The sequence below is a fragment of the Lissotriton helveticus genome, chromosome 5_1 (genome assembly GCF_964261635.1).
Source record: "Lissotriton helveticus chromosome 5_1, aLisHel1.1, whole genome shotgun sequence".
In the NCBI taxonomy this organism is placed as follows: Eukaryota; Metazoa; Chordata; class Amphibia; order Caudata; family Salamandridae; genus Lissotriton; species Lissotriton helveticus.
The window spans coordinates 497,589,276-497,616,154 of NC_136065.1; the positions used below are offsets into that span (position 1 = coordinate 497,589,276).

At 47.7% G+C, this 26,879-nt stretch overlaps 1 protein-coding gene across 2 annotated transcripts in view; it reads right to left on the reverse strand.

Moving 5' to 3' along the window:
- VPS13D (vacuolar protein sorting 13 homolog D) overlaps nucleotides 1-26,879 on the reverse strand; it is a 2,979,414-nt gene that overhangs the window by 1,913,930 nt on the left and 1,038,605 nt on the right. For both annotated transcript variants that reach the window (XM_078642819.1, XM_078642818.1), the window contains exon 34: nucleotides 20,203-20,422. In XM_078642819.1, the coding sequence (XP_078498945.1) occupies nucleotides 20,203-20,422 (220 nt within the window). The remainder of the gene's footprint in view (nucleotides 1-20,202; nucleotides 20,423-26,879) is intronic.

The following is a 26,879-nucleotide window of genomic DNA, read 5'->3' on the forward strand; positions in this document are numbered from 1 at the left end:
ATACGATTGAGGTGTGCCCAAAAGTAATGTCGGACCATAATCCTATTGTATTTTGCTTTCAAACACAATTGGCAAATAAATCTAGACACTCTTTCTTTTTCCCATGCTACTTATTGACAAATAGTGAATATATCTCACATATGGGGAAATTATTAGCAGAGTTCATTCAGTTTAATCTTGGCATGACCACCTCTGTTATTGTTTGGGATTCAATGAAGGTATATTTTAGGGGTATCATGCAACTATACATATTCCAAGAGAATAAGGTTAGAGCCACTATTTTTCAAGCAACCTGTCTAAACCTTGTTAATTTAGAAATATGCCTCTGCTGCAGCTATTAGACAAAACGACCCTAGACAAATACAGTTGTATGGTGATCTTGTCGTAGTACCTGCATCATTTGGAAAGATAATACAGGAGAGGGTCGCTGCTAGCTACAATAGGAAGCATGCCTCTCCATATGAATATGGTGAACAAGTGGGGAAGATACTTGCATGCCAGCTAGCTGAGCGTAAAGCCAAATATTTTATAAAAGCAGTTAATGGCACGGATAGTACAATATATACTGAACCTAAGTTGATACTTGAACAGTTAAGAGTGTTTTATGAAGTTATTTATGCACAATCTGACTTATCAAATACAGAGGGGTTTGATAAGTATTTAGAGAAGGCAATGCCCTCGCGCTTACAAGAAGACGTTATTAACCAGCTGTCTGCACAAGTCTCAGTAGAGGACATCTTTGCTGCTCTGTCCTCGCTACCATCAGGCAAGACATCAGGGGGTGATTCAATGCCTAGTGAATTTTATAAGGTATTTAGAAGCACTACAGGGCCACTATTAGCTAGGATTATACGGGAGATCAGCAATACTGGGATAGCACAATTAACCTGGGATACTATAAGTATTGTGTTTTTTGCAAAAAAAGGTAAATCGCCTGAAGAGTGCAGTTCGTATAGTCCGAGATCTCTTATTAATGCTGATGCAAAAATATATGCTACGGTTTTGGCTAATCATTTGGCCCCTCTAAAGCCTGGCTTGGTATTGGACCAGCAACATGGCTTTATAATAGACAGCGGTACCACTGTACATTCTAATGCTGCTATAATGGCCTTTGATTATGCAAAGCAAACAGGCAGTAACTTAGCCATGATACTTTTAGATGCTGAAAAGGCTTTCGACCGTGTGGCATGGAGTTGTCTATGGTCTACTCTTGCTTCATTTGGAATTATGGGCCGATTTCTTATTTGGACACAAGCTGTATATCGTATGCCGCAGGCCAAGTTGAGCTATGAGGGTATTCAATTTACATTTTTGGGTATGCATAGAGGCACAAGTCAGGGCTGCCCTCTTTACCTACTTTTAACTGCCTCCTATATTGAACCTTTTATACGGATATTACTTATCAATCAAGACATTCAACCCCTAAGATCGGAAACTCATGACCTGAAAGTAACTGCTTACGAAGATGATATTGCCATTTTTACAACAGACTCGGTTGCTTCTTTAGAAATAATTCTGAGCAAAGCAGAAGCTTTTGGTTCTTTTTCTGGGTATAAGTTGAACCCCAGCAAAACTCAGATGCTGTTGAATTTTTAACCAGGGAGGCGTATTGCTGGGGTATGTTCTGAGGCGACTTATCTGGGAATCCGTGTTACGCCCCAGATTAAACACAAATTAAGGCCGAATTATGATACTATACTAGAATATGTTAGTAATAAGTTAAGAAACTGCCATAAATTACCTGTAAGCATAATTGGCAGATGCAATATCATAAAGATAACAATACTTCCTACATTTCTTTAATAATTTCGCTCAATTACCTTAAGAGTTACTAAACTTTTCTTAAAAAAACTAGAAGGGGTAATAAGCAGCTCTATCTGGGGTCATAAATGAGCATGCCGTACTATTAAGTTTATGAAATATCCGTACAGTCAGGGGGGTCTTCAACTGCCCCACTTTTAAACGATATTGTTGGACAACCTTCACGGGTCATTTGCACAGTCTTCTCTCTAGCGAGGGCCAAGACTTTAGCCACCAGCTACTACTAGGTCAAGAAAGTAATAGGTTTCTCTACTGGAAACATGATCCAAACTACCTTAAGCGAGTCTGCTTTAAGACCCTTGGGGATTTGGCCGGAAATCTGTGCCGGATACTCTCTTCCAGGATATCATGATAGGTTCCCCCTCTGGGATAATTTGTACTGCCTGGGATATTTACCGATAGTGTTTCAAAGGGGTGGGCTAAAATGGGTATTAAAAAGCTCGGATATTTATATGACTGTAGCGGTTTCAAAACTTTTCCAAAGCCTAAGGATATGTTTGGAACCCCATGCCAATATTGTTATAAGTATCTACAAATTAGAGACTTCTTTGGGAGATCACAGGGGGTTAAATCTGTAGCAACATATGATATACTGACATGTCTGCAGGAAACCCCTCTGAAGCATGCAATCTGTATTAGCATATCCATATTTGTCTTAGGACAGAATGGATCCATGCTTATATTTAGCCTCAAAATGGAGCAAGATGCTGGAAATAGAGGTTCCCCCTAAAGTGGTAACCAATGCATTCATAATACTAAAAGATGCTGTATGCTCAATTAATTTAAAGCTCCAGCAGTTCTGGACTATTTGTATGCTGTATTATACCCCGGAAAAGTAGCTATTTGGGGAGCACAGGATGGAAGATATTTTAGCAATAAGATGAATTGCCCAAAATGTGGACTGTATGCAGTTAATATTATATATATGTTTGCTACATGCCCATTGTTGCTGGCATTTTAGCAGGGTATTAAACACATTTGTAAAGCAGGTTTTGGTTTAGATATAGTATTCGCAACACAAGATATTATGTTGGGATATAAGGCTGATCTTAATTTGGCACAAAGAGCTCTGACCGCTAATATTTTATTTACTGCTAGGCTTGCTATATGTGAAACTGTAAAACTACAACATCTTTCCATTGTCAATGAAATATGTTCATCTCCCTTACATTCATAAATAAAAAAAGGAAGGTGTCAACCTCTCCTACCCTGACCGCAGAGTAGCAGAGGGACTGTTGTCACTTGTAAAAACAGTTTGTGTCTTTATTCTCACTGAACCATGAGATAAATCTACTGTGTACACATGATATTGGCACTGGGGACAGCATGCCTGTGAAAATAAAATATACAAGCTGTCTGACAAGGTGAGGGCCAGCATCAAGAAAGAAGTGGCCAAGATGCTAGAATTGAGGTGTATTGAGCACTCCAGAAGCCCTTGGCGCAGACCAGAAGTGCTGTACCCGAAGCCACCCACCTGGCGCTGCCTCAGAACTAAGGTTCTGTGTGGATTATAGAAGACTCAATTCAGTAACAACACTGATGCTCACCCCATCCCCTGAGCTGATGAGCTCATAGGTTGGGAGCTGCCAAGTTCCTAAGTACCACTGATTTAACATCAGTCTACTGGCAGATTGCCCTAACTGAGGAGGAAAAGGAGAGGTCTGCATTCTCCACCCCAGATGGCAACTTCCAGTTTAAAGTAATGCCCTTTGGGTTAAAGAATGCCCTTCCCACCTTCTAGAGGATGTTTAACAGGGTCCTGGTTGGGATGGAGGCTTTCAGTGTTGTCTACCTGAGTGAAATTGCACTCTTCAGTTGTAGCTGGGAGGATTACCGGTTTAGACGCCAGTCTTGCAGCAGGCAGGACTAACTAACAAACCCAGCAATTGCCAGATAGGGCAGGGATCTGTGGTCTACTTGGGAAGATTCTCCATAAGTGGTATCTTGATCGGAAGACAGATGCTCATGCTCAAGAGTTCTGAGTACCACACTTTACTAACCAACTGGATGCTACTAGGACGGCTTTGACCCGATCATTACCTGATCATCTTCAGAACTCAGGACAGGCGAGGAAAGGGCAGTAAGGCAAACAGGAGTTCCCGAGCTCCACTCTAGACAAAATGAGAGCAGTCTTAGAAACTCCAAAATGCAAAAGTGATATCATTGAGCATTCTTCCCAGTGACAAAAGAATTGAGCCAGGATTCATCACTTTGAAGGAAGACATGGTGCACCACCTGCTGGTGTAACTGCCATTCACACTCTGCTAAGCACTAGAGGCTGAGTTTGTCCATCCTGGCATTTAGAGATCCCACCAGGTGGTTCACCACTAAAAGAAATCCCTGGCGGTCCAGCCACTTCCATATTACTAGAGCTCCTGGCACAGGACCCAAGACCCCACCCTGCCCTGCTTGTTGCAGTACCACATGGAGGTGCTGCTGTTTGTGACCCCCTGCAACAGTCTTCCTCTGAAGTTGGGCAGGAAGGCAATCAACTCCAAGTGATTTACCCTAAATTCCGACAAATTGAGGTGGAGTCGAGTCTCCAAAGAAGATCAGAAGACTCTGATCTCTAACTTGCCAAGAAAGCCTCCCCAACCCAGAAGTGAGTCATCCATCACCACTGTCAACTCTGGTGGGATACAGAGAGGGGTTTTGTCACTACCCAATTGAGGTCCGGAACTCACCACTGAAAATCTTTTGCAGACCTTTCTAAAATCTGGCTACAATTCTTCAGATTGCCCTCGTGCTGTGCTCTCTGGGACTTGCGGACCCACTGTAGATCCTGAATGTGCCATCTGGTATGTTTGACCCTCAGGATGCAGGAGTTCGACAATCCCAGCAGCCTTAGAGTCATCCACACTGAGATCCCGAACAGAGCCTGAAACATAGCAATCCTAGCCCGAATGTCTTGGACTCTGCTACAGGGGAAACACAAGAAACGGTACTATATCCACAATGGCTATGATGAATGGAATCACCTGCGAAGGAGTCAAGTTTAACTTTGGCTCGTTGATAGTGAATTCCAATAGTGTTTGAAGGTTAACTGCTATCTGGAGGTGGTTGACTGCTGCTTGGGTCAAGCCCCACTTCAACAGCCGGTCACTGAGGTAGGAAAGACTGGTAAAGCTGACCTCCAAGGTGTGCTGCAACCACGGCCATCACTTTCATAAACACCCAAGGGGCATTGGTGAGGACAAAAGGGAGTCTACAAATTTGAAATGCTCCTGGCACACTGTGAACCCCAGGTAGCACCTATGATCTTACAGGACGGGGGCATAGAAATAAGGACCTACAGGTGCAATGCCACCATCTGGGGTCGAAGGCAGACAGGACCTGGGCTATTGTGAGCATCCTGAATTTGTCCTTCTACAGGAAGCCGTTGAGAGGATGGAGGTCTATCATAGGATAAAGGCCTCTGTCCTTTTTTGGCACAAGGAAGTAGCAGGAGTACCACCTAGTTTCTATTTCTGAGGCCAGAACTCTCTCTATGGCCTCTCCGGGCATATTACTGCAAGATGGACAGTTGGTCCTTCATTAACCACCCTGATGGTGTTGGGAGGTGCATTTGGGTGGAAAGAAAAGGGAGGGCTTTGCCTTGATGCACAATCTGAAGAACACACTTATCTGAAGTGAGGGATTGCCACCCTTGAAGGAAATCTCGGATTATGCCTCTGACAAGGTAGCTGTAAGGCAGCAAGATCACAATAAAGCAGTTTTGCTGCTGTGAATGAGTGAGGGGTTGGGGACTGAGCTGCATGTTGTATCTGTTGTTATGTATGTTGTCTTTGGGAGCCTCGATCCCAGCCATGAAAGGGCTGAGAGGCCTGCTCGACGTGGAACAGAAATCCCTTGCCATAGACACAAAGGGGCAAAATTGTTGAAAGTGTCCGGTGAGAGTAGAAAGGCCCAAGAAGAACAAGTTACTTACCTTCGGTAACGCTTTTTCTGGTAGATACAGTATCTGCCTGTAGATTCCTCACCTTGTGAATATCCACCTTGCGTCAGCAACATTCGGAAATTCTTTTGTAGCTTCACGCCGACGTGGACGACGTCATAGAGGCACGGCATCGCACGCGACTCAGCTAACGTCACCGACACTACAATAGGCCCACGCCGGCGTGATGACGTCAGTTCCGCCCTTTTTTCCGTGCCTTCGAGGCACACGGACGGACCAACACCAGTAGAAATATACATAGTATACACAGTACACAAATGTCAAGATAACACGCATAGTGTGAAGCAAATGCAATAAAACATTTGAAATAAACAACCCCTTGACAATAAAGTAAATGAATTACAACAACTTCGGTATAGACGAGTGGACAACGGGGAGGCAGGGGGACCAGTGAGGAATACACAGGCAGATACTGTATCTACCAGAAAAAGCGTTACCGAAGGTAAGTAACTTGTTCTTCTGATAGATACATCTGCCAGTGGCTTCCTCCCCTTGTGAATAGAGTCCCACAGCAGTCCCCACTCCCGGAGGAGGGTGTCCACTCATCTATACCAAAAGATCCTGGAGGACAGAGCGCGCGAAGTGACCTTCCCTCCTAACCTCGGCATCCAAGCAGTAATGCTTCGCGAAAGTGTGGAGGGAGGTCCAAGTCGCGGCTCTACAAATATCCTCTACAGGCACACCCCTAGACAAAGCAGTAGAAGACGACTTAGCTCTGGTAGAGTGAGCTCTTATACCCTCTGGAGGTTCCTTACCAGCCAAAGAGTAGCAAATCTTTATACAGAGGATGATCCATCTTGAAAGAGTGCGCTTGTGCACCGCTCTTCCCTTCTTGCAGCCAGCAAATCCAACGAAGAGCTGGTCATCCACCCAATAGTCCTTAGTCCTATCGAGATAAAAACGCAACGCCCTTTTGGAGTCCAGACGGTGTAGTCTTTCCTCCTCCTTGGAAGGGTGAGGGGGAGGATAAAAGGTAGGAAGGGTAATAGATTGTCCTAGATGGAAGGGAGTTACCACCTTAGGGAGAAAAGCAGCCCTGGTCCTAAGAACCATTCGTTCAGCATGAATGGACAAGAATGGGGGCTTGGAAGTAAGAGCTTGAAGCTCACTTACCCTCCTTGCCGAGGTGATCGCAATGAGGAAGACCGTCTTAAAAGACAAAAGCCTCATGGGACACTTGTATAAGGGTTCTAAAGGAGAACCTACCAAGAAGGTTAAAACAAGATTTAGATCCCACTGAGGTACAATAAAGGGAGTAGGAGAGAACTTATTTGTGAGGTCCTTCAAAAACCTTAAAACTACAGGAGACTTGAAAAGAGACGGCTGATCCGGCAAACAGAGAAATGCCGACAACGCCAAAAGATAACCCTTGACTGTGGCAACAGCAAAACCCTGCTGAGCCAAGGAAAGAGCAAATTGTAAAATATCGGACAAACGAGCCTTCAAAGGGTCAACAGACTTTTCCCCACACCAAGAGACAAACTTAGACCATCTGTAGGAATAAATGGATTTAGTGGAGTCACGCCTAGCCGAAAGAATGACATCCACCACATCGTGTGGGAGAGAAAAGAAGTTCAGGTTGCCCCGTTCAATCTCCAGGCATGAAGGTGTAATGTCTAGAGGTGGGGGTGTAGAACCTGCCCCTCCATCTGAGAGAGGAGATCTGCCCTGAACAGGAGACGGAGCAGCAGGCGAGAGGAGAGGTGGAGAAGATCCATGTACCACACCATTCTTGGCCAATCCGGGGCGATCAGAATAACTTGGGCCCGGTCTTGGCGAATCTTCCTCAGAACCCGAGGAATCAAAGGTATGGGAGGAAACGCGTAAAGGAGTTGACTTCCCCAACTCAACTGAAACGCGTCCCCCAAAGCTCCTTGCATCGGATACTGGAGCCTGCAGAATGACGGACAGTGAGCTTTCTCAAGAGTGGCAAACAGGTCCACCTGAGGAGTTCCCCACGCCCGGAAGACGTGACGAACCACCTCTGGGTGAAGCCTCCACTCGTGGTCAGCCGAGAACTGCCGACTGAGACTATCTGCACGCACGTTCAGAACTCCGGCCAGATGATTTGCCATCAGACAAATCTGATGGTCCTGAACCCGGGACCAGAGACACAGAGCCTCTTTGCAGAGACACCGCGACTCCACTCCTCCCTGTTTGTTGACATACCACATCGCGGTGGTGTTGTCCGTCGGGACCTGAACAGACCGACCGCGAAGGGAAGGGAGGAAGGCCTTGAGCGCCAAACGAATCGCACGTAACTCCAGAAGGTTGATGTGAAGCAACCTTTCCTCTGGAGACCAAAGACTTTTGACCTCCAGATCCTCCAGATGAGCACCCCACGCTAGAGTGGATGCATCCGTAATCACTGTGGCCACCGGGGGAGGCAGATGAAAGGGCTTTCCCTGAGATAGATTGCCTTCCACGCCCCACCAAGATAGATCCGCCGCAGTTTCTCTGGAGATCCTCACAGACTCCCTGAGATCCCCTTTGTGTTGATACCACTGCCTGCGGAGACACCACTGGAGCGCCCTCATGTGCCAGCGTGCATGGTTGACCAACAGAATGCAAGAAGCCATCAGACTGAGCAGGCGAAGAACCTTCAGGACTGGAACGATCGCTCCATTGTGAAATAAAGGTATCAGTTCCTGTATGTCGGGAATCCTTTGAGGGGGAGGGAATGCACGACATACAGTTGTGTCCAGTACAGCACCTATGAACAGGATGCGCTGGGAGGGCACCAGGTGAGATTTGGGCACATTTATTGAAAAACCGAACCGGTACAACAAATGAGTTATCTCCCGCAGATGTTGGAGCACCTTCTCTGACGACTCTGCTTTGATCAGCCAGTCGTCCAAATAGGGGAACACTGGAACCCCCGATCTTCTGAGATGTGCAGCCACCACCGCCATCACCTTGGTGAAGACTCGAGGCGCAGTAGTAATTCCAAAAGGAAGGACCGCAAACTGATAATGCTGCGATCCCACTGTAAAACGGAGATACTCCCTGTGCGACTTCAGGATGGGATGTGAAAATACGCATCCTGCAAGTCGAGCGACACCATCCAGTCTTCTTCCAGCAGCGCCTGAAGAACCTGCGCAAGGGTGAGCATCTTGAACCTCTCTTGTTTCAGATAAAGATTCAAGATCCTGAGATCCAGGATTGGACGAAGTCTGCCATCCTTCTTGGGAATCAGGAAATACCGGGAGTAGCATCCCTGACCCCTTTCCTGCTCTGGAACCACCTCTATCGCACCCTTTCTTAAAAGAGTCTGCACTTCCTCCTGCAGAAGTAAGAGGTGTTCCTCCGTGCAAAAACCTTGGCAAGGAGGGTAATTGGGAGGAAACTCCCGAAAGGGAAGAGCATACCCATTTTCTACGAGATTGAGAACCCAAAGATCTGATGTAAACGATTCCCAATCCCGTAGAAAGTGGGTAAGCCGACCCCCCACCGGACCCACATGATCCAGAATGGCGGATCTAGGGCTGCTTTTCTGTGGCTGGGGGGTCGGAGGAGGTGGAGGAGGAAGAGGCTTGACGTCCTCTAGGACGAGCTCTTTGTTTTCCCCTGTACGACTTGTACAAGGGATTCTGCTGCTGCTGCTGCTGACCTTGCCGATAGGAGCGAAAGGAAGAGCATCCGAATCCTCTGAAACTTCTGGTAGAAGAACCCCTGGTTTGAAGCCCTAAAGATTTGGCAGTAGCCCTACTGTCCTTAAATCTTTCTAAGGCTGTGTCAGCTTTTTTACCAAAGAGTCCAGCACCATCAAACGGCAGATCTATCAAAGCGGCCTTTACATCTGCTGAAAAATCTGAAGATTTCAGCCATGCTGACCTTCTTGAAGCAACCGCAGTACCCATGATGCGTGCAACCGAATCCGCAGTGTCCAGTCCACTTTGTATTACCTGATGAGCCGCTGACTGCGCATCCGTCAACACCTCTTCAAAATCCTTCCTGCTGTCAACAGGGATCTTAGGTACCAGAAGACGGAGTGAATCCATGAGAGCATGAACATATCTCCCCATAAGGCAAGTGGCATTGGTTGACTTTAATGCCATACTCGCAGAAGAAAAGGTCTTTTTTGCAACTTGATCTTGTTTCTTGGCATCCTTATCCCCAGGCACTTGAGGAAATGCACTCACAGTCTTTTTGGAACAAGCCGCCTGGATTACCAAGCTTTCAGGTAAAGGATGAGAAGTCAGAAAAGCAGGGTCTTCAGGAGCGACCCTGTACCTTCTTGCCACACTCTTGGAAACAACAGCAAAACCAAAAGGCACACAAAACAGCAGACCAAGGTCAAGCACAATGGTTTCAAAAGTTCTCAATATTTGGTGGTGCAACTGCTTCCAACACCCACTGTTTTAAGAGTGTAAATTCAAACAATAGATAAAAAACAAAAGCGGAAGGTGCACTCAAATCAAAGTCGATAGAGCAAGAGATGTTTAGATGATTATTTCTTCTTTATTCAATTCAAAATAATGTTTTCATTGCGCACAGGCACAGCCAACGCGTTTCGTTCCCTACGTGCCGAGGGAACTTCGTCAGGGCTGTAAAAATTAACATATACATACATAAATATACAACAATATACATAAAGACATTGCACATTGACAAAGGATATTATGTGCAGTATCGTCACTTTCTGCAGACACATCTGTGTTGTCAGCAGGAAGTGCGATATTCTAAAAGACCCAAAGAGGACAAGTAAATTATAATAAAGAAAGAACAAAAGAGAACAAAAGACTTAAACACACGTATGAGCCAAGTTCTACATTAATGGTTTAAAAATATGCAGAAAGGTGTCAATTGACACCGATCACTCTGCTATATAAAACCTTAAAAGAGTTTTAAAACAGAAAGAAGAAATGTACCCCCTTCTGTAACAGGGGGGGGGGGGAGAGAAAGGAGGTTTTCTTAGGAAAAAGGAGGAAAAGAAAGAGGAAGAAGCGAAAGTACACATAAGTAGTGAAAAAGTGAGGAGGAAACAGCTGATGCCGAAAGCAGCTTTTTCCAAACTTCCATAATAGGCTCCGTTAAAGCTTCATTAAAAGGGAGTAACGGTTCCACCGCAGAACTGGGTGAATGCAGCACTTCAGTCAGTAGATTAGACTTAAATTCTACTGTAGGAAGGGTCAAATTCAAAAGTTTCGCCGCCTTCCTCATAACCGAATGATAAGGCTGAACATCTTTCGAAGGGGCATCAGACACGGAAGGTAACTCCCACTCTGGGGAAAACTCCAGGCCACTACCCTCCGCCAGACTATCAAAACAGTCATCCTCAAGCTCTCCTTCTTCCACTTCAGCTTGAGCTTCTGTATACCTCTGTTCTTCCATGAGGCGCTGAGCTTCCCTCATGGACCTTTCCTTCACACGCAACGCCACCGGATCCATCAACGACTCCGACGGAGCCGGAACCGACGTCGGTATCGAATCCGAAGGCATAGTGGCTTGGTCTCGAGGTCGACTCGTAGCAGACGACGTCGGTATCGGCGTCGACGACCTCAGCGAAGCCGGGTATTGCCATGGCGGTGTCTGAGCCGGCATGAATGGCATAAATGGAGCCGGAGCATAGGAGTGCGGGACTCTTAAATTGAAGGCTAGTGGACCCATGGGACCCGAAGGCGCACCAGAGGGGTACCAGGCCCTTGAAAACACGCCATACATAGCGCTCAAAAACGCTGATGGGTCTTGGCCCGGGGCCGGAAAGGGTGGTTGGAAACCCTCAGGCTGGACTTGAGGAGGTTCCGAATTCGGCTCTTCCACAGGCGCAGAATTCTCACCTTCCGGAACTTCTTCCTCATCCTCACGGGCCGGGGATGGCGCCGGAGAATGTACCGGAGACTGAGCCGGAACCTGCGACTCCGAAGGCGAAGCCTCACCTTCCGGATCCAAGACCACCTCTGGTGGAACCACTTTCGAACGTACCTTCTTGGGTGACATCGACCTCGAGTCCGAATCCCTACCAGAGTGACGTCGGGACTCATGTCTTCTTCTCTTACGCCTCTTCCTCGACTTCGAAGCATGATCTGATGATATCTCGAAGTCGACTCCGCTCGAGGCCTTGATCTCGATGCCGATCTCGACCTCGCCCTTCTCGAACGAGACTTCGAAGACTTTTTACCCTTGTCACCTCTCAGCATCGCCACCAGAAGTTTGGTCTCTCTCTCTCGCAGAGCCTTTGGGTTCATCTTCCGACATGACGAACATCCATCCACATCATGATCCGAGCTAAGACACCAGATGCAATCGTGCCGGTCCGTGATGGACCCACACTGTCTGCAAGGCTTAAAACCGGTCTTCTTTGACGACATCGGGAAGGAAACAAAGAAACAATAAAGTGAAGAAAATAGCAACAAAGTTACTAAGAGGCTACAGAGATTCCCCGAAACCGTTAGCGTCGAGGACACGGAAAAAAGGGAACTGACGTCATCACGCCGCCGTGGGCCTATTGTAGTGTCGGTGACATCAGCGGAGTCGCGTGCGATGCCGTGCCTCTATGACATCGTCCACGTCGGCGTGAAGCTACAAAAGAATTTCCGAATGTTGCTGACGCAAGGGGGCAAGGATCCTCTCAACCCACAAAGTCGGTGGCCCACTGAATTGGATCAACCCCCGTACCAGCCTCCACTGCAAGAAATGTGGGTGTCCTATTTGACATTAATCTCTCTTTCTGATCACAAAATCTTTTCTTTGTCATTGAGCTGCTTCCTCATGCTCAAATCCAAAAAGAAGATCCTTCATTTGGTTCCATATTCCACCAGAAGGACCATCATAAAGGCATTAACAGCCTCCAGACTACCCTACGCCAACACACTTTCCTTAGGTTTGCCAGTGCATTTGTTGTATAAACTACAGATAGTCCAGAACGCAGGAGCCATGATGATCCTGAAGATTCGGGCTAGACAAGGTATTTCACCATACTTGAAGGACTTACACTGGCAACCTGTAACCAAAAGGATAGGTTTCAAAGTGCTGGTTATTGCCTACAGATATTTTTTTTTATCAGTCAGGCCCTCTGTACCTGAGAGCAAGGTTGCTGCATTACACTCCCAACAGATCTTTGCATTCCATCAACCTGCTCCTACTGTATGTTACTAGTCTGCATTGCCAAAAGAGGTGGCCGATCTTTCTCTGTGCTATTAGTCAACCTCTGGAACAATCTTCTTCTTACACTCTTAAAAACACCCACAGAAGATCTTTTTAAAAATCAAAAATGCAGAAAAACAATCTTTTCAGCTCTTAATTCTCCTCTTACCAAAGGGCTGGAATGCCTCTATGGAAGAAATGATGACGCTTTAGAACTTTTATTTCGTTCATTCATCTGGAGAAGAATCCAGTCTACTGGCATCTTGGATTCTTCATACCAGTTTTCTTTATGATAACGGGCTACAAAATCATTCTCCTCATCAAAATTGTCATTGTCTGTATCAATGGTATAAAAGATTGTGCAAAGTTCTGTCCCTACTGCGTGGTAAGGGCACAATATCCGAATCACAGAGACTGCCCATTGGCTATGCTCTGGTAGGAATCAGGCGTATCCTTAATCAAGGTTGTGGTTGATCATGCTCAGAATCATAAAGCACAAGGGGCTGTAAATCCTCCTCCAGCATGGGTGTCAAAGGAAACTAAAGTTTGCACCAGAGCCGCAGATCCTAGGGGCATGAAGGAAGGCCAGAGTGAACTAGTTATGTTATGTTATAACAAATGTATAAAGCGCACGTACACCAAGGTTTCATGGCGCTATTCTGAACTGGTCGCGGCTAAGGCAAGTATTAGTCGCGTGCTTGTTTGAATAACCATGTTTTGAGAAGTTTCCTGAACCGTAATAGTTCTGTGCAGGACTGTATCTCCAAGGGGAACGAATTGCACATCTGTGGGGCCAGATATGCAAAACGACAGCCTCCATGTCGTTTCCGGTTGAATTTAGGAGTGACTAGCAGGTGGAGATGTTTGGAGCGAAGATCCCGGGTGGGGATATACCTAGATAGCAGATTATTAATGAATATGGGACTGTGGCAGTTTAGGGATTTAAAGATTAAGCAATCTGTCTTAAAAGCAGAGCGTTGAGGCAGTGGAAGCCAGTGTAGTTTTTTTAAGAGAGGTCTGGCAGATTGCCACCTGGGTTGCTGGTGGATCAATCTTGCTGCTTGGTTCTGCACCAGCTGGAGTCGCTTAGTCAGACAGAATGGTAACCCTAAGTAGATCGAGTTGGCATAATGCAGATGGGATAATACCAAACCTATCACCACCTGTATTAGTGCTGCATGGGTAAGCAGGTGACGGATCTTTCGCAATTGAAAGAAGCAGGTTGAAACCACTGTCCCTATTTGGGTCTTCAGAGATAAGTCTCTGTCTATGGTCACCACAAGACTTTTCACGGAGGTAGAGGGCTTAGGGGGGAGCCCAAGCTCTGCTGGCCAATAATGAGGGCCCAAGAAGACATAGTAAGGGGCCAGAAGTAAGCAGAATGGCCTCCCTAAAGTGCTGAGACTTTGTTGGTGGACCCACTAAATTCAAGGTGCATTGGGACTAGACTCAGAATTGGCTCTAATGGAGATTGGGAATGATACCACAAGGCACATTGACGCCCTAGTGGCTCGTTGGAGTTTTACAATGGCAGGAAGGGGCTTATTAACCCTTGGACTTCTTATGCTTCTTTTTGCACTTACCAAAAGACTTGACCACAACAATGAACTTCCACAGGAAATATTTCAGAAGCGGGAACAGGACCTTCCTTGCGACACAACCTGCCACGGCCTGGAGTCTTCCAATGTTTGACAACTTACTCTGCCTCACCTCACAGACCCATATGGCCTTTGGATTCATCTGAGCTCATTCGTCACAGGTCCTGGAATCGTGCTCCAACCTAAGGCACCATAAGCATCCAGCATGAGGATCCATCACAGGCATCAGTTTGCAACAGTTGCTACACGGCATGAGCTCTCTTATTTTAGGGGGTGACAATTTACCTTACACACTGTCTAGAAATTTTAGAAAAACAGGTCTAAAGAACAAGTTAATTACCTTTGGTAACGATATATCTGTAAGAAACATTAGTTAGTGATAGATTCCTTACCTGAGAATTACCCCCAGGCGTCAGACTGGTTCCGGAAAGTTTTTGTCAGCAGTAACCCATGCGAGTCGGAAGGTGGCGTCGTGCGGCTCCGCGTCTGTCGCTGGCGTCGTGGTCGCCGAGATGACGTCACGCCAGCTACTTAGACGCCGCACTCGCGCGCTGACGTCAGCTCTGTACACGACTTTCCGCTCCAGGAACGCAGAGCCATGCGAAATACTGACCACTGGTGCATTGAAACTAGGGCCCTGAAAGGGATGATTTTAACCCTAGAAATCAGTTTGCAGAACGGGGAGGAAAGGAATCCATCACTAACTAATGTTTCTTACAGATATATTGTTACTGAAGGTAAGTAACTTGCTTATCTGAAAGAAACACGTAGTGATAGATTCCTTACCTTAGAATAGATACCCCAGCAATACCAACCCCGGTGGTGGGTCTGCAAACAAAGATCACACCAGGAAGTCTCGGAGAACAGAACGGCCAAAAAAGCTGTCTCTCTGGACTTGACTGTCCAGGGAGTAGTGCTAAGTAAAAGTGTGCAACAAGTCCCAAGTAGCTGCCTGACAATCTTGTAAGGGGATACCACGTCCCAATGCCGTAGTGGCAGCCGTCGCCCTGGTGGAATGGGCGCGCAGCCCCACCGGAGGCTCCTTCTTTGCCAGAGAATAACAGGCTTTAATACCCAAGACGACTCATCTAGAGATAGTTTGCTTGTGTACGGCCCGACCTTTCTTGGCGCCAACAGAGCCAACAAAGAGTTGGTCATCCACTCGGAACTGTTGTGTGCGATTTCGGTAAAGCCTTTCTCCCTCTCTGGAAGGATGCGGAGGCGGAAAGAAGGTGGGCAAAGTGATGGTCTGCCCGATGTAAAAGGCAGTGACAACTTTTGGCAGAAAGGATGGACGTGTTCTGAGCACAACCTTGTCCGGATGGACAGATAGAAAGAGGTTTACAAGAAAGAGCCTGGAGTTCACTCACTCTCCTAGCAGAAGTGATGGCCACCAGGAAAGCAGTCTTCAAAGTCAACAAACGAAGTGGACAGTTGTGAAGAGGCTTAAAGGGAGCGCACATTAAATATGTGAGAACCAGATTCAAGTCCCACTGTGGCATTACGTAGGGAATAGGAGGGAAAAGATGAGTAATGCCTTTGAGGAATCTATTTACAACAGGGGACTTGAAAAGAGAGGGCTGATCAGGAAGCCTGAGAAAGGCCGAAATAGCAGAAAGTTAGCCCTTGATAGTGCCCAGAATAGAGCCCTGCTAGGCCAAAGACGGGAGGAACAGTAGGACTTCTGAAAGAAGGGCAGAAAGGGGATCCACAGCCTTTGTTGTGCACCATGCCACAAATGTGTTCCACCTGCAGGCGTATGCCGACTTAGTGGAGGGACGCCTGGCTATCAGAATGACATCACAGACTTCAGGAGGCAAGTCGAAAGGAATCAACTGCCGCTGCTTAATCTCCATGCAAAGAGGTGGAGACTGGACAGGTTCGGATGGAGGACCGTCCCCCGCTGCTGCAACAGAAGATACTCCTGAAGAGGCAGTCGGATCGGGGGATCGATAGTCATACTGAGTAGCTCAGGATACAAACTCTTCGAGCCCAGTCTGAAGACTTCACAGACGGGTGACCCGCCCCGACTGTGCCACGACGAACGGCCATTTTTGTTACCATTCTAGTTCTCCAGGTACAAAGCATTTGCAGAAGAAAACACTTCTGGCATAAATACCGAGCCCAGGCGGAAACCCTTTGATACCACGGAGCTGCCGAGGGGGAGGATTGATGCCAGAATATCTGTAGCGGTTACGTAAGTAAGACCCTGTCCACGGGTCACTAAAACCTGGACAGTTGCAAATTCATGGGCCACGCCTCTCAGTGATCCCATCGTGAGACCCGACTTTGTTTTATATTTTTACAGTAGACCGCAAGATAGCGATCCCCAGGATGCAGTCTCATGGGGTACACAGCATATAAAAGAATTGTATGTATACACTGTATGTCATGTGCATGCCTTTTACGATAATGTGCAGTTTTACGCCTTCTTAGTCAACGAACTGTCTCTTCTCATTGAACATTGAGTCCCATAAGTTTTATCAGAGAATCTTTTCAAGCAGCTACCCCATTTTTCATCTTATGAGAACGCTGCTGAATGTGTAAGTGTGATTTGGTGGGTTCTGCCGCATTCGAGTGTGTGATATTTTGGAGGGTTCCTATACCCACGATCTCAGGGGCAAAGAAAGAGAAAAATATATCACTGTATGTCCCCATGTCTAGTTGATCTACGAGGCACTAGCCCCTAACCTAGTCATGGATACTATGCCACAATGTGATTCACGCAAATTGCGGAATATAAGGAATTTGTACTGATCTTTTTTGTATGTTTACAATACTGTATTTTCTTTTTTCCTCTTTTCTTTACAGGGACCACAACAGGTCTACACTTTTTTCTGCTTCATTGAGGGCCCACTCAAGCCCAGAAGCCAAACCAAGTAGACGATTTTTGCTACTAGGTTTTAGGACTTTAGGCATACTATTTTTAGAAACTGAGTATTACTAGTAGGGACTATCTGAGGTCCTGATGAGTAAGCAGTAGGGGACTGCTTACGAAACATGTCATGTCGACTAGGTAGTCAACGTATTCTGTTCTACCTCTAAAAACCCCCTTTTTTACTGTTCCCAGCTAAGGAAGTCATTAAAATAATTTTTTCCATTAGCCAGGAGATTTTTAACCTTTTTTCACGTATTTAGGTCCCTACACCCCTATCACTCGTCACTGTCCTACACCACACATAGCCTATTGTCATTATTATCAGTGATCCCGCGTAGCACGTAGGTCGTAGCACGCCCCGCCCCGTAGAGGGACGGGAAGACCCCTATGATGAAGCATGACACTAAGGGATTCTTAGTGTGTGAGGGGTATTTTAAAAGCACATAGTGCCCTCTTTCTGCCAACCGCGGAGAGAGCCGCTCCCCCCCCCTTCACTACTAAGTTAAAAATAGTTAAAAATAATAATAAAATAATTCGATCACTTCACATTGATAGAATCTCATTGTTTTTTTAAATCGTTTTGGAGGGTAATTCTATCACCACTACCTCTATACTTCCTCAATTGTTCTTTGGAAGGAATCTATCACTACATGTTTCTTTCAGATAAGAGCAAGTAAGTTTGTATCCATTGTTTATTAGCGCAGAAAGAAAGGAACTGTTGTCAGTGCGCATGGGTGGTGCTTATATGTGGCTTTACTTGTCAATTACGGAGTGGAATTATGTAGATCTGGAGCTAAACTATGCCACCTAGCGACACAAAGAAGTACGGCTTAAAGTTTCTGGATACAGTCTGACGTCTCAGGAGTATTCATAAGGTGAGGTATCTGAGGATAGAATTAGTCATCATAAAGAATATTCCATATTGAGGATCGCTGCAGGTAAATAAGTTACACAAGAAGGTGAAATATTTCAAATATTTCTCCATGTCCCTGCATCACCAAAACTTTACGTCACAGAAGGATTTTGCTATGCTCCAGAAATTCAAGTTTAATTAAATCAGTTGATTTACTTTTTAATGTTTTTTTTAATTTAATCAGTTGTTCAAAACAATGAAATCAAATAAAACATAGTAGACTGCAACAATAAAACGTGAACACTGAACATGAGATTGCCAGTCTGTGTTTACTAGGTTTCATGAATAACAATGAATTAAGTATTTCTGTTGATACTAATAATAATACTCTCAATAATAATTACAGCTATATGAGCTAAAGTATCCCCTATCGTCCATCAAGAGGATATCCCAAGACACTGAGGAGATCCTTGAGCAAATAGAGAAACAAGGCTGATTACAAAGTTGCTTATTGCAGTCAAGGATCTTTGAGGTGACTTACAATAGCCTTATGGTATGGTGTGGGCAATTCCTTATCATACATAGTCACACAGCCCGCCAACCCTTGCTTAAAATCTTCTTTTCAGGATCCTTCTAATGAAAGAATTACTATGGCTTCAGTCATATGCAGTAACATAGAATCTGCACTGTGAGAATAAACATGCAAAAATATAGCTTGCAACAGGTTGCAGAGTACATTTTAAGCAGTTTAACATAGGTTATATCCAAATTCACAGCACTAAACAAACTTTAACAACCTTTCCTACTTTTTTATACCACGATGCCACATGTTATCGCGAATCACGCCCACATAGTCGGTGCCCCCGGCACTGCCCCCATAGTGCCCGACACAACACGAGTTCACCCCCCCAAGGGTGCAGCTGACAGACTAACACGATCAAGACGGTCCCCCCCTGGGGGGTACATACGCTACGATGGGACGTCACGTGGTACACACTACTGAGCACACAGATAGGGGCGATCGACAGACAACAACCCCGAACTGAGAAGTGCCAAACAGAGACTACTCCTAAAATTGTATCTCTATGACCTCATTTTGTAATGCTCGTTTACCTTGATTGATCATTGTCATGTTGTTAATGTAAATGCAACCTAAAACCCAATAAACAAATTCAAACAAAAAAAAACAACCTTTCCTACTTTTTTTTTGCTGACTGGGCTTTCATCTAGGCAAAAGCAAAAGGAGCCCAGGACAGCTGTAGGTAACTGGTTGAGAAGAGGCTGAGTTAGTGCCATAGGAGAATGAAGCCCTTTTTTTCACCCAATCTTTCAGGTGAAAGGCTGCTCGCTGCTCTTACTTCTGCAGCACTCCCATAGCACAACAGAGGGAAGTTGTTCCCACAGCGCTCCCCATTTTGGGTGGTGGTAGGTGGATGGTTGCTAAATACTAAAAGCTTCATTGTCTTTACCTACAGATGATAATGGCTGTTAATTCCCTCCATTGTATAACTGTGGGATCGGTAATTAACAGCCATTATAGCCTCCAAAGAGGATGCAATTAAGCTTAATTATGCATTTCACTGCTTAAGCAAGAGGTGGAATTCTGCTCAGTGATCTGCATTTCACACTTTCTGCTGTATTTGGGAGTACCCACTGAGACAGCACAACTCAGTTGTAATAACTTACTATAAATAAGATGTTATGCACTTGCGGCAGCTGATTAGTAATGTTATAACCAGACTCTAATATGCAATTTAGTGACAGGGCTACACAGTTATTAAAGGTGCGCAGTATAACAACAATGGTGGTTATGAAAACGATGCTTATAACAACGATAATAATAATAAAGGAAGTATTTATGCAACAGAATAGACTATATATTAAAAATCGAAAGAATTGAAAAAAGCATATAAAATCATGTACTGTGAATGACAAAGAGAGTCAGTTTTGCTGTACCACTGATTCCACTATTAGATAGCTAAAGCTTTGAAAAACAGTGTTTGCTCATTACCTAAGACAGGATCCATATGTCTAGAAACGTCTTTATTGTCAGCTGTTGATTGTAGACCCTCATTACTCCGAAATGAGTGGGAAAGACTATCGGTGACAGAATCTGTACCCGAGGATGTAGTTGCATTTGCACAAGTCTGCTCAGGGATTGACTTGGCAATGGCCAAAAACAACTGTATATCATTGTAGGATAATCTGATGTCCAGAGCCTGTAATTGGATCTAAAAAACAAAAGTAATTGTCATTTAAAAACCAATTAATAGAAATATTCTGAAGAAAACCAAATCTTCATGTGATTTCAGAACAATTTTAAGTGTCAGATACATGCAGGAGATATTCATAATTTGGAATAAAAAAATATCTGATCAGATACCATAGGCATGGATATTCAGAACTGGACACCATTTCACACCCTCCTCCACCAAGCCCAGCAAGGCTGTGTGAAGTGCTTGCAGTTGTTTCTTAAAGTGAACCCGGACATCAACCTGCACCTCTCTGTGTCACGCTGCTCTCAATGAATTTCTGGTTGCATTGCTTCACGGGCCATTTCATATTCTGTGTGCAGGAAGCTGGACTGTGGTGGGTTCAGTGTTGCTGCTCCCTTCATGAGGTTCTTCAGTAATGTTTCCTGCCTGCACCTGATCCTGCTGCAGGAGTACCCATAGTGCAACAGAGTCAGGAATTGTGTGCCTAATATGTAATTCACAGCTTACCATGAGGCTCTCCCCAACTAGGCATTTTGTCATGATTCTTTCCCATGCAGAATTATCTTCTGTTAGCAAGTACTGCAAAACACAACATTTCTTAAAACTGGGCTCTTGGAAGAATGGCAATTGTACTTTGATTTACAGGAAGAACACAATGCAATTGCCATGCCTTCTTTAGGATGCTTGACACAAAGTGATTTTGTGCAATCACTTAAGTGTCAGTATCCCAACTGTAGAAAATGGGTTCAACCCAATTAATCGTCTTCTGGTTTTCACATATGACTACCCAATCACCAACTGCGTCTCACATTAAGTAAATTGATGGTAAATGGAACAATCCGGAGCCACCAGAATGACTTGGGCATGGTTGCGCTTGATCTTCTTCAGCACTGTGAGCAGAAGTGGTATACGTGGAAAGGCATATAGAAGACCGCAATTCCACTTGTGAAGAAAAGCGTAGCCGAGCGTGTGCCGCCTTGGAAATTCCAACACGTAGAACTACTCACAGTGCGTGTTCTTTTCGGAGGCGTTCAGATCTAACCAAGGCTCTTCCCACTGCTGAAGAGTCCTTGCACCACCTGAGAGTGAAGACGCAATTCGTGATCCATCATGCACCGACGGCTGAGTTAGTCCGCCCTGGCATTCAGGTAACCTGCCATGTGTTGAACAAACAGGGACATGCCCTGATGTTCCAGCCACGTGCAGAGGCGGAGAGCCTCTTAACATAGGGTCCACGACCCCACCCGGCCCTGTTTGTTGCAGTACCACATGGCGGTGGTGTTGTCCGTAAACACCTGCACTACTCTTCCCTTAACAGAAGGAAGAAATGCTTTCAGTGCAAGATGGATCGCCCGGAGCTCCAGGAGGTTGATGTGCGCCCCGGACTCCGACGGAGACCAGAGGCCTTTGATCTCTGCCTCCCCCATGTGGCCACCCCATCCCAGAAGTGACGCATTTGTCACCACAGTGAAGTCTGGTTGGGGAAGGGAGAGGGATCTGCCATTGACCCAATCCCCACCCCCACCCATTAGCCACCACTGCAATTGGTGTGCAGTGCTCTCCGGGTTGTGGACGAGATCAGAAAGATTCCCCTGATGCTGCGCCCACTGGAACTTCAGGACCCACTGCAGAGCCTGTATTTGCCACCTGGCATGATCCACCAGCAGGATGCAGGAGGCCATGAGGCCCAGCAGCCTCAGTGTCATTCTGCCCGAAATCCGGGATAGAGGCTGAAATATCTGTATCATAGCCCGAATATCCCAGACTCGCTGCTCGGGAGGATAAGCCCGAAACTGCGCCGGGTTCCAGAACCGCTCTGGTGAAAAGGAGCTTCTAAGAGGGAGTCAGGTGTGACTTTGGCACATTAAACCAGCGGATGCAGGAGGTCCGCCGTAGTCTGGAGGTGGGAGACGACAGCCTGGGGTGAGCTCGCCTTCAACAGCCAGTCATTGAGATAGGGGAAGACTGGAAGCCCTGATCTGTGCAGATAAGCTGCAAACACCGCCATCACTAACGTGAACACCCAAAGGGCACTGGTAAGACAGAAGGGGAGCACGGTAAACTGAAAATGCTCGTGGCCTACTGTAAACAGTAGGTAATGCCTGTGGGCCGGCAGGACGGGGATGTGGAAATAAACATCCTGCAAGTCCAACGCTACCATCCAGTCTCCAGGGTCGAGGGCAGACAGAACCTGAGCTAATGTCAACATTTTTAACTTCTCCTTTGGGAGGAAGGGGTTGACGTCCCTGAGATCCAAGATAGGACGCAGGGCTTTGTCCTTCTTGGGCACAAGGAAGTAGTGGGAGTAACAATCACTACCTACTTCTGGGACAGGGACTCGCTCAATAGCTCCCTTGGCCAAGAGAGCCACAACTTCCTGACGGAGAAGGGCAAAGTGACCCTCCGACATGCGATGGAGTGCTAGTGGCATGTAGGAAGGAAAAGTCTCGAAGGGGAGGGAGTAGCCCCTTCGGACTATCTGCAAAACCTACCTGGCTGACGTGATGTTGTGCCAGTGGGGGAGTTGATGGCCGATCCTGCTGCCCACTGGCATCTAGTGGGCCTGAAATGTTGGACTAGGAAGGCTTAGAGGCTTCTGCAGAGGGGGCACTGGTGGACTGGCCCGACCGCCGGCCCTGAAACCCACAGCATTGGGTCCCACATCCTCGCCGCACAGAGGCTGGGTGGCTTGCGCAGGCCTGTGGCTCTGGGTGGAATGTGAAGCACCCCTTCCATAGCCACTAAACAGGCTAAAGGCAGACTGCACAGGACGAGAGGTGGCAGTGAGGCCAAAGGATCTGGCCGTAGCTCTAAAATCCTTGAAGCGCTCAAGAGCATGGTCCGCCTTGTTGCCAAACAGACGACGGCCATCAAAGAGCATGTCCAAAAGAGTTGATTGGACAACCCCAGAAAAGCCAGTGGATCTCAGCCAGGTATAGTGTCTTAGTGCTACTGTCGTAGAAATCGTTCTACCCAGCGAGTCGGCGGTGTCCAGCCCACATCGGATGGCGAACATTGCTGCATCGCTCCCTTTTGCAACTGCACAGGAGAGTGTGACCCAGGCCTCCTATGAGCACTGTGGCAGCACCTACGCAACCGTATCTCACACGGAGTGGGTGTAACGGCCAAAGAGACATGAGGTGTTCTCCGACAGCAGTCCTAAACTGGCAGCAGAAAACATCTTCCCAAGATGGTCCAGCTTCTTGGATTCCCTATCTGGGGAGCAGAAAGGAACGAGCCTTTTGATGTTGAGGCTTGGAACACCAAGCTCTCAGGGGTAGGGTGATGGGAGAGGAAAAGGTGGTCGCACTGGGCCGGGCGGTGGCGTCAGGCAATCGTCCTATCCACAGGAGCCCCCGTGCTGTGCTGGGCATGGACCTAGTTCCCAGAAGGATGTCTGTGAAGGCCTCATTGAACAGCAGCAGGGGCTCCGAAGAGGCAGCTGCCGGCTGAAGCCCCTCAGTCAGGATGTTAGTCCTGACTGCCACCGTAGGAAGCTCAAGGCCCAAGGCCTTAGCCGCCCTACGCAACAACACAGCACAGGAGGCTCCCTCATCCGTAGCCCCGGTAGGGGGAGAAAGCATGCCATAATCTGGGGAGCTATCCAGACCACTGGCTTCCCCCAACTCCTCTCTCCAGTCCAGCTCCTCCAGCTGGTCTGCCAAACGGTCAACAGACTGCTCCCAGTCCTCCTCACTTTCCTCTGGCTGCCACCCAGGGCAATAGGGAACATCAGGCGAGAACAGTGGCACTAAAGTACAGGTCGCCACCGTTCCGGCTCTGTGTCCAAGACGAAGGGGAGGCCGGGATCGACATGACCAGAGTCGGGAGGTGGCGGAGGCATCGTCAATGAAATCGGTGCCGGGGAAGGTGTCGTGAGGTCGACCAGCACCGTTCTGGGTCCAGGCCTGGATCCCTGAGGGCTCTGCGGCGCCGATGCCAAAGCCACCAGCATTGAAGGTCTAGAGCCCCCAGCTGAGTCTGCGTGTCCCGAAGGAAGCCGGCGGTGTCGGGCTGCCCAAAGATGGAGTGGAGGGCTTTGTAAAAGGCACGAAGCTGGGCAGGGGACACTCCCGGCTCCCGGGAAGAGAGGGAAGCTAGGAGACGTCCCAGTAGGCTCCACAGGTGGAGACGAAGGGCGACGACCTTCTGCGTCCCGCGTTGCGTCGGTTGACGGATGGGGAGATAGCGAAGAGCAACTGTGCTTCTTCGCCTTCTTCTTGTGCTACGACTTACCAAAAGACGGAGACTTCAATGAAGAGTGATGGTGGTGACTCTGTGACTGGTCCCACGACCTCCCTCTCGAGCGGGACCTCGAGCAGCGCAGAGCTGACTGCCGGGCCTCCAGAAGCTTCGGGATAGCTCCCGCAAAGACTTTGGGTTCATGGCCCGGCAGTCGGAGTACGACTTCAGGACGTGGTCGCGCTCCAGCCCCAAAGGCACGAGGTGCGGATCCGTCACAGACAAGAGTCACAATGCTTGAAGCAGGTCCGGCGATGTAACATCCCTGTGTGCACCAGGAGTCGAAAGACTCAAAAAAGATGTCGACAAAAAGTCAAAAAACACAAGTCAAACAAGCATTGGAAATGCAATAGGTCTCGCATTAGAAAAGTTGGAGTTATTGGTCTTGTAAATGACATATTTTTATTTATTTGTTGGTTTTTAAAATTGCTAAATTGATGGCTTTGTCATTTACAATGCCAATAGTTATAACTTTCGCGAATGTGACACCTATAGCATTTGGAATGCAACATGTTTTGTATTTACGTGACTTAGATGGCAGCTCTGGTCGTTAGGCCACATCTCTAGAGAGCAGGAGAGTGCAGCAGGGGAGAGAAGCACAGCAATGCAATAGGTCTCGCATTAGGAAAGTTTGAGCTATTGGTATTGTAAAGGACACATTTTTTATTTATGTGCTTGTTTTGAAAATAGCGAAATTAATAGCTTTGTTATTTACAATGCCAATAGTTTTATCTTTCGCAAATGTGACACCTATTGTCACACAATATGTGTTGTGAGGGTGGGTGAGGGTGCGGGTGAGGGGTTGAGGGTGAGGGGTTGAGGGTGAGTGAGGGTGAGGGGTTGAGGGTGAGTGAGGGTGAGGGTGAGGGGGTGAGTGAGGGTGAGGGTGAGGGGGTGAGTGAGGTGAGGGTGAGGGTGAGTGAGGGTGAGGGGTTGAGGGTGAGTGAGGGTGAGTGAGGGTGAGTGAGGGTGAGGGTGAGTGAGGGTGAGGGTGAGTGAGGGTGAGGGGTTGAAGGTGAGTGAGGGTGAGGGGTTGAGGGTGAGTGAGGGTGAGTGAGGGTGAGGGTGAGGGGTTGAGGGTGAGTGAGGGTGAGTGAGGGTGAGGGGTTGAGGGTGAGTGAGGGTGAGGGTGAGTGAGGGTGAGGGGTTGAGGGTGAGTGAGGGTGAGTGAGGGTGAGGGGTTGAGGGTGAGGGTGAGTGAGGGGTTGAGGGTGAGTGAGGGTGAGGGTGAGTGAGGGTGAGGGGTTGAGGGTGAGTGAGGGTGAGTGAGGGTGAGGGGTTGAGGGTGAGGGTGAGGGGTTGAGGGTGAGTGAGGGTGAGGGTGAGTGAGGGTGAGGGTGAGTGAGGGTGAGGGGTTGAGGGTGAGTGAGGGTGAGTGAGGGGTTGAGGGTGAGGGGTTGAGGGTGAGGAAGGGTGAGGGTGAGGGGTTGAGGGTGAGGGGTTGAGGGTGAGTGAGGGTGAGTGAGGGTGAGTGAGGGTGAGGGGTTGAGGGTGGGTGAGGGTGAGTGAGGGTGAGTGAGGGTGAGGGTGGGTGAGGGTGAGTGAGGGTGGGTGAGGGTGAGTGAGGGTGAGTGAGGGTGAGTGAGGGTGAGGGTGGGTGAGGGTGAGGGTGAGGGGTTGAGGGTGAGTGAGGGTGAGGGGTTGAGGGTGAGTGAGGGTTAGTGAGGGTGAGGGTGGGTGAGGGGTTGAGGGTGAGTGAGGGTGAGGGGTTGAGGGTGAGTGAGGGTGAGGGTGAGTGAGGGTGAGGGGTTGAGGGTGAGGGGTGAGGGTGAGTGAGGGTGAGGGGTTGAGGGTGAGTGAGCGTGAGGGGTTGAGGGTGAGTGAGGGTGAGCGTGAGGGGTTGAGGGTGGGTGAGGGTGAGTGAGGGGTTGAGGGTGAGTGAGGGTGAGGGAGGGTGAGGGGTTGAGGGTGGGTGAGGGTGAGGGGTTGAGGGTGAGTGAGGGTGAGTGAGAGTGAGGGTGAGTGAGGGGTTGAGGGTGAGGGGTTGAGGGTGAGTGAGGGTGAGGGTGAGGGGTTGAAGGTGAGTGAGGGTGAGTGAGGGTGAGGGGTTGAGGGTGAGTGAGGGTGAGGGGTTGAGGGTGGGTGAGGGTGAGGGTGGGTGAGGGTGAGTGGGGTGAGGGGTTGAGGGTGAGTGAGGGTGAGGGGTTGAGGGTGAGTGAGGGTGAGGGTGAGTGAGGTGAGTGAGGGTGAGGGGTGAGGGTGAGTGAGGGTGAGGTGAGGGTGAGGGTGT